The sequence below is a fragment of the Apodemus sylvaticus genome, chromosome 10, assembly GCF_947179515.1.
Source record: "Apodemus sylvaticus chromosome 10, mApoSyl1.1, whole genome shotgun sequence".
Classification (NCBI taxonomy): Eukaryota; Metazoa; Chordata; class Mammalia; order Rodentia; family Muridae; genus Apodemus; species Apodemus sylvaticus.
Window position 1 is genome coordinate 63105133 of NC_067481.1, and position 12791 is coordinate 63117923.

General features: G+C 47.8%; 1 protein-coding gene across 1 annotated transcript in view; it reads left to right on the top strand.

Moving 5' to 3' along the window:
- Positions 1-106: 106 nt before the first annotated feature.
- LOC127695053 (multidrug and toxin extrusion protein 2) overlaps positions 107-12791 on the top strand; it is a 41292-nt gene continuing 28607 nt past the window's right edge. The window contains exons 1-5 of the mRNA XM_052196928.1: positions 107-389; positions 467-568; positions 5535-5603; positions 6561-6709; positions 7242-7284. Of these exons, the coding sequence (XP_052052888.1) occupies positions 228-389; positions 467-568; positions 5535-5603; positions 6561-6709; positions 7242-7284 (525 nt within the window). The 5' untranslated portion in view covers positions 107-227. The remainder of the gene's footprint in view (positions 390-466; positions 569-5534; positions 5604-6560; positions 6710-7241; positions 7285-12791) is intronic.

Genomic DNA, 12791 nt, shown 5'->3' on the forward strand with positions numbered 1-12791 from the left:
ACCACCTAAACCAGAGTTTAATTCTTCTTGGGTCTACAAGATGACCCTTTTCAGCCAGCCAGACCGAGGCTTGTGCCACGCGCTTCACTCGGTGACGGTTGGATTTGGACGAGGCGCCCGGGGCGGGGTGGCGCGTGGGGCGGTTCCCGCACGGCTCCCTGCACTCCGCAGTGTCTACCCCGCCCTCCCCTCCACGTGCCGATCGCGCCACCATCTGAGCCTGTACCATGGAGCCGGCCGAGGACAGCCTGGGAGCCACCACCCAGTCCCCGGAGCTGGTCCGCGCCCCAGCAGGGCGCAGCCTGCGGATCCTGCTGGGCCTGCGAGGAGCGCTGTCCCCCGACGTGCGGCGGGAGGCGGCCGCGCTGGCAGCGCTCGCGGGCCCGGTGGTGAGTCGGATCCCCGAGCTGCGGGCGCGGGGCGACCTCAGGCGGCCCGAGGGTGACTGCCTTTCTGCTCCTTGCAGTTCCTGGCGCAGCTGATGATCTTTCTCATCAGTATCGTCAGTTCCATCTTCTGCGGACACCTGGGCAAAGTCGAGCTGGATGCCGTGACACTCGCTGTTTCCGTAGGTGCTAACTGTTTAGCTGATGATGTGGTAAAGCCGTAAAGCTTTAATGTGTTTTTATTTGTACAGTGCTGGAAATGACCTCAGTGCCGCGTGGATGCTCGGTACACCCATAACCCGAAGAATTAGAACTGCAGGGTCTGGGTTTGACCCACCGCGCTACCATGATCTTCAGGTTTGGGAAGAGAGAGCGAGTTCAGAGCAAATTCCCCGCGGGCCCTCCCCACCCCAGTTACTGCGTCCTGGGAGACGTGAAAGTGTCCCAAGCAGACCACATGGTTCGCAGCTACCCTAAACGAACTTTGTGTCCCCTCTTCTGAAACCAAACCACCAAAGCTATTAGTTACACAGTTCATTAAGATTGCACCGTTTCTCATGTAAAGTGTCTTCCTTCCTCATGGCTTGAAATCAGGTGTCCTTAGAAGTCTCTCTCCATCTGCCAGTAAAGTAGTGGAAAATGGCATTTGATCTGCATTTCCATTTTTGTTTTTTGTTTTTTTTTTTTTTTGTTGTTGTTTTTTGTTTTTTTCGAGACAGGGTTTCTCTCTGTAGCCCTGGCTGTCCTGGAACTTACTCTGTAGACCAGGCTGGACTTGAACTCAGAAATCCACCTGCCTCTGCCTCCCCGAGTGCTGGGATTACAGGCATGCATCACCACCGCCCGGCTTGATCTGCATTTTCAGACAGGAGAGAAACTCCTCCTTTGGGTGAGGTGATGGTGACTGGGTCCTCCCCTATTTCCTATATCCCCCTGGCTGCTAGGATGTTGGCATCCCTTGTGCAACACTGGAAGCCCACAGTTTCTCTTTCAGCATCATAGTGGAGAGTACCAGGCTATGAGGGGGGGGGGTGTCTCAGTTTATTACTATTATCAGCTATTATTACTGTACTGGCAGAATTAGTCTCTCTCTCTCTCTCTCTCTCTCTCTCTCTCTCTCTCTCTCTCTCTTTCTGTTGTTGTTTGGCAATTTCCTTTCCTTTTCCTGTTATATCTCTGGAGTTTCGATGTAAGAACATCAGGAATAAAAGCGACCCACGGTGAGACGGGAGTCTTGGCTGTGGTTCATGGGAGCTCCGATGTGTTCCACAGGCAGGGATTTCTGCAGATAAGGTCCTAGGCAGGGAGAGTCCTGTCAGCCCTTCACAAATGGGTCAAGGAGATAAGTTGCTTTCAGGAAAATGTTAACTTGTAACTAACTGCTGGGAAGGCAGCGGACCCAGTGGCAGCATGGTTAGATATGTACAATTTTATTCATTTTGATTTTGAAACAGGTTCTTGCTCAGTAGTCCAGGCTGGCCTTGAAGTTTCAGTATCCTTGCCTCAGTTGGAATTACAGGCCTGGTCATTTTTTGTCTCATCTTTTGTTGTAATGTTGTTCCTGGTAAGAGAGACCTCCAGCTGTGCTCAGACTAGTAGAAGCTTGGACAAACCTGGGCTATAGAGGGTGGCTGGTATTCTAAGCTAACCAAAGGCAGTTGGTTACAACAATAACAACAACAACAACAACAAACAAACAGAACAAGGACACTCTCATGTGTCAAAGTGGAGCAGTGGTGGCGTACATCTTTAGTCCCAACACTTGGAAGGAGGCAAGCAGGCAGGTCTCTGAGTTCAAGACCAGCGTGGTCTACAGAGAAAGTTCCAGGACAGACAAAGCTACACAGAGAAACCCTGTTTGGAAAAATAAAAACTTTGTTTGTTTGTCTGAGATATGTTTTTTCCTGTGTAGTTCTAGCTGTCTGGGAAATCTCTGTGGAGACCGGGCTGGCCTTGAACCCAGTGCCTCTCACTGAGTACTGGGATTAAAAGCACACACTACCACGTTTTATAAAGTGAGGTGCTTCCCCTTTCCTTTTCCTGGATTGGTTGAATCACAGAGTGTGCCTCACTGCTGGGTCCTCTTGTGCTATGCGCCCCCTGGCTTTCATGTCTGGTGAGGTAAGTTTAGGGGACTCCATATGTGGCCTGCTGTTGACCTCCTGAGGACGTAGGTTTCCAGGTCCATGGTTAGTATCTCAAAGCATTGCTGGGGCTGAGCAGTTGATAGAGAAAGGTTTCTTTAGCTCACACTTCAGGACATTTAAGAGCACTTAAGAGGTCCAGTGTGAGCCTCGGAGCTCCATCATCACATGCAGAAGGCACCATGGCTTCTAGAAGGAACAAGCAGTCGCACCTCGAGACTGAAGGCAAGAGGGATTCGGGCACCTGGCTTCTCCTCCATACAGTTTGTTCTCATAGGAACAAATTATGTCCCAGGACCTCACAGAGCCCACGCCTGACCTCAGACTTGCCATGTAGGGTAGGCCGAGCAGCTGTTCCTGCCTTCACCTTTCCAAGGCTCGGGTTACAGGCATGCGTCACCATGCCCAGAGTATGCAGTGCAGGGCTCGGGTTACAGGCATGGATGGGTCACCATGCCCAGTGTATGCAGTGCAGGGCTCGGGTTACAGGCATGGATGGGTCACCATGCCCAGTGTATGCAGTGCAGGGCTCGTCGGGTTACAGGCATGGGTCACCATGCCCAGTGTATGCAGTGCAGGGCTCAGGTTACAGGCATGGGTCACCATGCCCAGTGTATGCAGTGCAGGGCTCGGGTTACAGGCATGCGTCACCATGCCCAGAGTATGCAGTGCAGGGCTCGGGTTACAGGCATGGATGGGTCACCATGCCCAGTGTATGCAGTGCAGGGCTCGGGTTACAGGCATGCGTCACCATGACCAGTGTATGCAGTGCAGGGCTCGGGTTACAGGCATGCGTCACCATGCCCAGAGTATGCAGTGCTGGCTCAGTGCATGCTAGGCAAGTGCTCTACCTCCTGAGCCCCGTGAGAACTATATTAGCCCCATCTCAGACCAGCATCCCAGTGACTTAATCACCCTTCACTAAATGTCACTTCTTGAAGCCCCCACTACCTCTCAGCTACACCACACTGAGGACCAGCCTTTCAGTACATAAACCTTTGGAGACCACATTTCATTAGCCACAACATTGGGTCAGAGAGCAGGTAATTTACCTGGAGTTGACACAGGTACTATGTGTGAGACGGGGGATGAAGGACACTGTACTGCCCCTCTTAGCACACCTGCCCGACCCCTTGAGCTGTGGGCTAACCTCTGGGTAGTTGGGGAGTGACAAAATCTATTTGAGAGGGTAGCACAAGCCGGCTGCTTACTAAAGCCTGAGGTTTGCTGTAAGACCTTCATAGCTTCAGGTCAGATCAAGTTACACAGGCGATGCCAATGCAAAGTTTCTGTCGCTCAGGCTGCCCCTGAGATGTGAAACTACGATCCTATGTACATGTGACTTTGGACAGTGCCTGGTCATACATCATATACATGAAGAGCCTGGCACATGGTATATGTCCAATAAACATTGGGTGTTGTTATGTTTGCATTCTGAGTCCAGAGGAGGAAGAGAGCATCCTCTCCCTCCCTCCTCACCTTACTCTTTTGAGGCAGTCTCTTTCCAAAGATGGAGCAGTATTTCAGCTAGGTTGGAGGAGGGTCAGTGAGCTCCAGGGTCTGCCTGTCTTCCCATCACCCAACCCCCTTCCTTACCAAGTCCCAGAGCTGAACATGTATGCAGCTTCTTTTTTTTTTTTTTTTTTAACAGAGCTGAGGACCGAACCCAGGGCCTTGCACTTGCTAGGCAAGCACTCTACCACTGAGCTAAATCCCCAACCCCATCTTTCCTTCTTTATTTCAAAGATTTATCTATTTATGTGAGCATGCTGTAGCTATCTTCAAACACTCCAGAAGAGGGCACCAGATCCCATTACAGATGGTTGTGAGCCACCATGTGGTTGAATTGAACTCAGGACCTCTGGAAGAGCAGTCAGTGCTCTTAATTACTGAGCCATCTCTCCAGCCCATGGGTTCCTTTCCTTTCCTTTCCTTTCCTTTCCTTTCCTTTCCTTTCCTTTCCTTTCCTTTCCTTTCCTTTCCTTTCCTTTCCTTTCCTTTCCTTTTCTTTTCTTTTCTTTTCTTTTCTTAATAGATGGTTTTCTTTCTGCAGCAGGCATGTACACATGCATATGTGTGCCATGTCTAGCGCTGTTACTTTTGAGTGCATCTCCTCTGGCAGAGGAGGTACATGGTCTCTAGACAATAAGAAAACCTTTTTGTTTATTTTACTTTTTAATTTTTTAAGGTGGGGGTTGGATCTGTTGTTTCTAAGACTTGTCTTGAGTTCCTTGGACTCAAGTGATTCTTTCAGCTCAGCCTTGTGAGTGTTGGGGACCACAAGACACGCCACAGTGCCTGGTTTTACTTTTCTAAAGCAGAAGCTCTTTCGTGCTATGTTAAGGAAACCTAGGCTTTCTGGGTGTGGTTGCCCATACCTTTAATACCAGCACTTGGAAGCTAGAGGCAGGAAGATCTCTGTGAGTTCCAGGATAGCCAAGAATAACATAGAGAAACCCTGTCTCAAAAAAAAAAAAAAAAAAAAAGAAAGAAAGAAAAGAAAAGAAAAAGAAAAAAAGAAAAGAAAAGAAAAGAAAGGAAGAGAGGTAGGCTTTAGGATTTAAGCTTCCTTGGTTGCCCTAAGGTAGCTGTGGCCCTAGATTAGAAAAGGCATTTTGTTTTGGTAATCCCAAAGGATCCACATGGTCATCTGAACCACAGAGAGCGGTCGTTCATGTGGGTGCATAAGCTCTTTGAGGTGCTGAGCTGAGCATCATAGCACAAGCCTTAATTCCTAGTACTCAGGAGGCAGAGGCAGGCCGAGCTCTGTGAGTTCGGGGCCAGCTTGATTTACATAGAGAGTTCCAGGACAGCCAGGGCTACATAGTAAGACATTATCTCAAAAATAAATAAAAAGAAAGAAAGAAAGAAAGAAAGAAAGAAAGAAAGAAAGAAAGAAAGAAAGAAAGAAAGAAAGAAAAACGGAACCGCAGTGGCTCCTTGGCTCTGAGCAACGCTGCCTGCTGCACTTGGCCTGTTTTCTTTTGTTTTGTTTTCCTTGCAGGTTGTGAATGTCACTGGGATTTCGGTAGGCACTGGCTTGGCCTCAGCTTGTGACACGCTGATGTCTCAGGTGAGAACCCCATTGCCCTGGTGGGGAGCAGCCCTTTATGTATGGACGGCATAGCTGTGACTCTCACCAGGCTTCGTTCATGCTGTCAGTCAAGAAGGCTGCATGCCAACAGCGGTGCAGCAGCGAGCCGTGCAGTAGGAAAACTAGCAAACACACTCTAGGTGGCACCAGACTCCTTTGGGTGATTTTTTTCCCCCAACAGTTTAAAGCAGAGGAACTTATTAACCTGACTTATTCATCAGTCTCTGCTTGTGGGGAAAACAGTCTGTTTGAGATCTCTCCGCCACCATAGTAGAGCTTCTGTTTACTTGTCCCTTAGCCCAAGGGCCTCCACTGTCGTTGGTTGGTTTAACCTGGTCCTGCTCATTGGGCCAGGTGCAGAAGTGCAGACAGATCAATGGCTCCTGCTGTGTTTAGTGGACAGTTCTGCCCTGGCCTGGCCTGCACAGGGCCTGTGTTTTCCTTGTTCCTTGCTCTGAGCTCCCCTATTAGCATCTTAAAAGTGTTTTTGCACTCTCAGTCCTGGACTGAACTCAGTTCCCATCAAGGCCTTTTCTAGCCCACTGGGTCTAGCCTTTGCTAGATCTCTTTGGGGCGTCTTCAATAAAACAGCCAGATGAACACAAAGTCATCCTTAACTATTGGACCGCCTCAACACAGTGGGTGTGTCTCTTCATCAAAACCCCGGTCTGTACATATTCCCTCCCAAGGCTCCACTCTGCTCCTCTATGCTCCATGTGAACAGCCTCGGTTCCCAAGAGCAGGGAACAATTGTCCTGGAACACAGGGTGCCACAGTGCCAGCTGGCTGTCTGGGGCCTGGCAGCCATATTCCCCCACCTCGGGCCTGGCCCCACCCCTTGGGCAGGGCAGCGGGGAACAGGGCTCCCAGGGCCGCAGGGCCTGCTGGGAGCGGGAAGCCTTGGCTGACACTTCACAGAAACATTGTTTTTCCAAGTCCTTTGGAGGCAAGAACTTGAAGCGCGTGGGGGTCATACTCCAAAGGGGCATCCTCATCCTGATGCTCTGCTGCTTCCCCTGCTGGGCCATCTTCCTCAACACGGAGCGCCTGCTGCTGCTCCTAAGGCAGGACCCGCAAGTCGCCAGGTGAGCGCCGGCTCAGGGTCCCCAGTCAGCCGCGAGTGGCTGACACTCTCAGCTGATGAGCTGGATGTGAGCGCTTGGGACCAGACGCTGTGACAGTGGCCACAGAGTGACAGGAGCAGGGCCAAGGCAGCACTCAACAATGCACAGGGCTATCTCCACCATCCTTCCACGCTGTTCTCTAGACCGGGAGTCCAATGCACAGTGGTTTTCGCTGCTGCGTTTAGGACAGAGTTAAACTTAATACTCTAGCGGGATCTCTGCTCCTGGCCTTGATGCTTTTCCCCAAAAGGTTTTTGCATTGCCCTGCACTCAGCTTGTAGCATGATTTTCTGTCGGGGGTGTGGTCCTTCCTTCTACACTGAAAAGTCTCTGCTGCCCCTTCCACCTACTTAAGTAACCACTTAGTGCCGGAAACCGGCTTGACTTGGTATCTCTCACATAGGGGTTCAGTTTTAACTTTTAGAAGATATCCTGAGCTCGACCAGAAGGTAGGGTGACCAGAAACCAGCTGAAAACTGTCTTGTTGTTCCAGGCTAGCCCAGGTTTATGTGATGATTTGCATCCCTGCTCTTCCTGTAAGTCTCACAGCTGCTGTGTTTCGTTATTAGTGTATAGTCATAGTAACAATAATAATATTAATAAGTAATGATTTCCATTGAGATGCTTTCATATGTGTATGTAAGCCCTTGGGGCATACCCAATTTCCTCTCTTTCCTTCTTCTGCCTTCCCCTGGTTCCCATGACCCTTCTAAACTTCCTCTGTTCTAACCCTCCCTCTTGAGTCTACATATGAGAGAAAAATATGTAATAATTGTCCTTCTGAGTCTGGCTTTTCACTGAAATGAGGAGCACATATTTGCTCATTTTCCTAAAAATGGCGTGATTTTAATCTTAATGGCATGATTTTAATCTTAATGGCATGATTTTAATCTTAATGGCAGAACAGTATGCCATTGTTTTATGCAAGCTGCATTTTCTTTATCCATTTGTCCACTGACGGCTACCAAAGCAGATTCCATAGTGAGTGATGGTCACTCTCAGACGCCAGCTTGGTGAGGTCTAGACCTGCTCTGGAGAGCAGCCTCTGGAGCGCCTTTGGGGAACCATCGGTTTGAAAGGCCTGCCTACTGTGGGTGCCACCATAGCAGCTTTGTTCTAAGGCTGCCCGAGTGGGAGAAGCCAGCTGAACACAAGCACCACCCCTCTCTGCCTCTGGACCGTGGATGCGACGAGATCTCGGGCTGCCTCCGCCATGAACTCCCTGCTGCCGTGAACTGCGCCCCTGAACTGCGAGCCAAAACGAACCGTTTTACCCTTTACATCACCTTAATTACATTTTATTTATTTTGCCTGTGTGCATGTACACTCATGCCATGACACACGTGTGGAGGTCAGGAGACAACACGTGAGAAACAGTTTTCTCCTCCCACCGTGTGGATCCTGGAGATGGAACTGAGGTTGTCAAGCTCAGTCGCAAAACATCTTTACCCAGTGAGGCATCTCGTCAGACTTACATTGCCGCCATTGTCACAGCAACAGGAAAACAACTGGGACCATGGCTCACTGTGACCAGCGCTGCAGTAATAGAGCAACAACGCAGTAATACCACGATGCTCGCACATGCGTGAGCGGTGCAGGCAGACCACTGTGGTAGCTCTGTTCTGAAATCTTTGAGGAATGTTCAAGCTTGTTTCCAGATTGCTTGTACTGATTTGCTCTCCATGGATCGTGCATGCAGGTTTGTTCCCCCACATTGTCTCCATCACTTGCTGTTGTGTTTCTGATACAAAGCCATCCTGACTTGGTTGATGTGGAATCTGATTTGTATTCTCTTGATGGCTAAGGGCGTTGGGCTTTTCTTTTTCTTGCATAAATTTGTGGGCCCCCTTTTCTCGAAGCTTGTCTGTTCGGTTCTTTTGCCCAATTTGTACATTGGTTTGTTCATTCTTGTGTTTCTTTTTTGAGACCTCCGTATGTTCTGGATATCAATCCTCTGGTAGGTTAGTAGCTGGCAAATGTGTTCTTCCATTCTGTGGGCCACTTCTTTATTTTATTGTTTCTTTTGCTGCATGTAAGACATTTTAAGTTGATGTAACCCATTTGGTTCCACCCCCATTATTTCTTGGGCATTGGGGGTCCTATTCTAGAACCCCCTTTACCTGTGCCTTTACTGTGAGGTACTTTACAGGTATTAGTTATAGATTTTTCAGGGTTTGGGCCCATTTTGAATTGGTTTTTATAGGTCCTCCCTCCTTCTATTGATCTGTTTGGGGCCAACTATCCGCCATGTCTGTCACTATGGCTCTGTGGTGTAATTTGTGCTTCCCCTTCCTGCACTGCTCTTTTCTCTCAGGATTGCTTTGGGCATTCAGCGTGCTTTTAGGGATGTTATCCTATTTCTGTGGAAAATGTTATTGAGATTTTGATGGGGATTGCTTTGAAAATTTAGATGATCATAATATGGTCATTTTACCAATATTGATTCTGTCAATGCCTGAACATGGGAGACCTCTCCATTTTCTAGTATCTCCTTCCTGTTCTATCTTTAGAGCTTTAATTCTGGAGGATGTTTGCCTTCTCTGTGTCTGTTACTTTGCATTTACTTATTATTCAATGGTGTTGTGAGTGAAATGGCCCTGATTTTTTTTTGTGTGTGTGTGTGAGTACACTGGTGTCATGAAAGAAAGTTATTGGTCTTGTGTCCTGCTACTTTGTACACATTTTTTAACAAACCTAAGAGCTTTCTGGTAGAGCTTGGAACCCTTTAAATATAGGGTGGAACCATCTTCAAATAGGGATAATTTGGCTTCTTGTTTCCCTTTTTCCATTCATTTGCCTTGTTGCTCTGGCTAAGAGTTCAAGTGCTATGCTAACTCAAATGGTGAGAGTAGATACCTTTGCCTTGTAGAGAAAATGCTGTTTGTGAAGTGATAGTGTGGTTTGCACCTATTGTTTATGTGTTTGCATCTGTGTACATCGAGGAAAGAGGTTAGTAGTCTGTTGCTATGCCCTTACCTGACTTTGTAAGATGGCTTTGTGAGTGTTTCTTCCATTTCTATTTTATGGGACATCTGAGGCGCCTTGCTGCTTCCTCTTCTTAAGGTCTGATGGACTCAGCTTCGAGTCCCGTTGGTCCTTGCCTTTCGGTTTTACTCAGGGGAGCTGTCTCAGTATCACTGCTGATGACCGGATGCGCGTACCTCTGGATTCAGTCTCAGTAGTCCATGTGTCTCAAGAAACATACTCATTTATTCTAGGTCTTTTGGTTTCTTGGAATGTAATTTTTTTAAAGTATGACCTAATGATGATTCCCTGTTCTCTTCTAATTTTATTGCTTTTGGGCCTTCTTTCTCTCTTTTGGTTGGTTCAGCCTTAATCTTGTCTGTCTTCTTAAGTAACCAACTCCGTCTCGTGGGCTGCCTGTGCTCTTTAGTGTCTACTTTGTTCATCTCCGCGCTGATCTTTGATATGTCTCCTCTTCTGCTGAGTTGGGTTTGGTGCATTACAGTTCTTCTGAGACCCTGAGTGGGTTCTCCTTTATTGAGAGGTCTGGGGTTTGTTTTTTTTTCCATACACAATTATCGCTCTCAACACTGATCAAGGCAAAGGCTTAAATATAAAGACATGGACAAGCAAAAAAAAAAAAGTGTTTATGGGGGGTTGGGGCAGGGGGGGAAATAAAAGAAAAATTTAATGAGAAAGCCAGAGAAAGAAAAATAGAGAAAAAGCCCATGGGATGGACATCTGAGAGATGAAAGTGAGGGAAGGTCGAATCTGATGAACGCCACTGAAGCAACTGAATATAAAACCCAACACAGGAGAGCAAGCAAGCAGGCTGCAGCAGGAAGATGAGGCTTCCCCTGGGGCTGTGGGGCGTGGAGGGCCAGGGTAGGGGAGGAGGAGCAGGACTTGGTTATGCGCCCAACTGGCTCCCTGGGGTCAGGGTCCTGAGTCCTTTTCTCAAGGACTAAGCTGGCTGGTTCCTAATGACTCCTTGGACACTGAGCTCCCAGTGTGAGGCAGCAGCTGGTCAGAGATGTGACCATCACAGTGAGCTGAACCCATACCTATGACTCACTAGGGAAAAAAGCAGGTGTCCAGTGAGGAGCCCCAGCTGGCTGCCCCTATGCAGACACTGGGTCAGGGCTACTTGGATGTTGGGCAGCCTGGCACCCAGATCCGCATCCACAGTATCCCCGGGGGTCATGCTTACACTCAGGCCCTTGCACTGGGGCTCTGGGACTGAGGTTCCTGCCTTCTGGGGTCTGGCCTGGCTCTTGTACACAGGCAGTTGGGGGGCTTATTGGAGAGACTGGGCTACAGGCCATTGCTTCTGTCTTGAAGCAGTTCAGGGTTCAAGATGTCTGTCTTCCGATACCTTGTATTTATCGCAGTGCTGTTCCTGATTGCTTATTCCATGCTGCCTCTCTTTTCTCTTTTTAAACTGTCTTGCTATATAGCCTAGGCAGACTCAGAATACTCTGTTCTTCAGTTTCTGAATACAGTGTCACAGACAGAGGGCCACCTTGTCCAGGACAGGGTTACTTTTGATTGCATCTGCAGAGTACTTCACGCCCCCTCAGAAATTTGTGGCTGGGGATCTGCCACTTAGAACCTGCATTTTTCTGCTCTTCAGGAAGTAAACCTTTCAACCGCTCATCCTGGCATTTATTTAGGATGAATCTTGTTTTTTGGATTTTGATGTCACAGAGTCAGAAAGGAACTATCCTAAAAAAACAGAACAGAACAGACAACAATAGCAAAGAAGACCTGGCAGTGACTTCACACAGAGCCTCCTAGTTCTTGACAAGGGCGTGAGAACACGCACTGGAGAGAGGTGGGAGAGTGGTCTGAGGAAGGCAGCTCTCCACATGCAGAAGAATCAAAGAAGATCTCTTGTCCAGCACTGAAATTGGCATGGAATGGCTCACAGACCTTAGGTATAATCAGAACCTGAGAGTGCCTGAGGAACACAGAGCCAGGCACAGGTAAGGGCTCCGCGAGAAGGCAGACAACGGCTCAGGAAATAATCCCAAGATTTAACAAATGGGATGATATGGAATTTAAAAGCCTCCTCATGGCAAAGGAAATAGTCATCAGAGGAACCAGTCCTGGTCAGCTATACATCCGACATGGAATAAATATTTAGAATATACAAGAAACACCAATGTTTAAATGTTAATGGATTTAATAAAGAAGGAAATAGAAGTGTCCAATAAATATTTGAAAAAGTATTTGATGTCTTTAGCTGTCAGAGAAGCACAAATTAAAAGTATTTTGACATTCCATGTGAGCCCAGGGAGACTAGATCTTATCAAGAAAACTAGTGAAGTCAAGTGCTGGCCAGGAGGTGGGAGTGAGAACTGCTCTGGTTACCATGGAGATCAACAGAGAGGTTCCTCAAAAGGCTGAATATATAGTTACTTCATGATCCCCCTGTACCACTTATGGCTATGTAACTGAAGTACGCCCGCATGCAGCAACATGCCTGTAGATCTGTCTCATTGCTGCCAAGATGTGGAACAGCCTGGATGCCCATCAACAGACGGATGGATGGATAAAAAGGTGTGCATGTGCACAATGCAATTTCATTCAGTTGTAATGGAAAATGAAATTATGGGGCCAGTGAGATGGGGTGCTTGCTGGGAAACATGCTCTGAGTTCAATCCTCAGGGGCATGCATGGTGGAAGAGAACCAGTTCCTGCCAAGTTGTTCTCTGACCTCCACATGTGTGTGCTATGGCACATGCATGAATATATACACACAGCAGTAAAAATAAAAGTAAATAAATATAAAAAAGAAAAGAAAATTAATAGAACTGGAGACCGCTGTATTAAGTGAACTAAGCCAGACTCATAGAAACAAATATTGCATCTTTTTTCTATTATACAGAATCTAGATTTAAATATCTCTCTGTGTGTATGTATATACCTATACACATATATGTATATACATATACATGTTTATTTATTTGCATATATATGTTTGTGTGTGTGTAATGTGACACAAAAGTAGAAAGAGAGCTCTGAGAGGAGAGGGAGGGAGAACAGCAGGGCAGGGTGGTGGGCTGCATGTCATCAG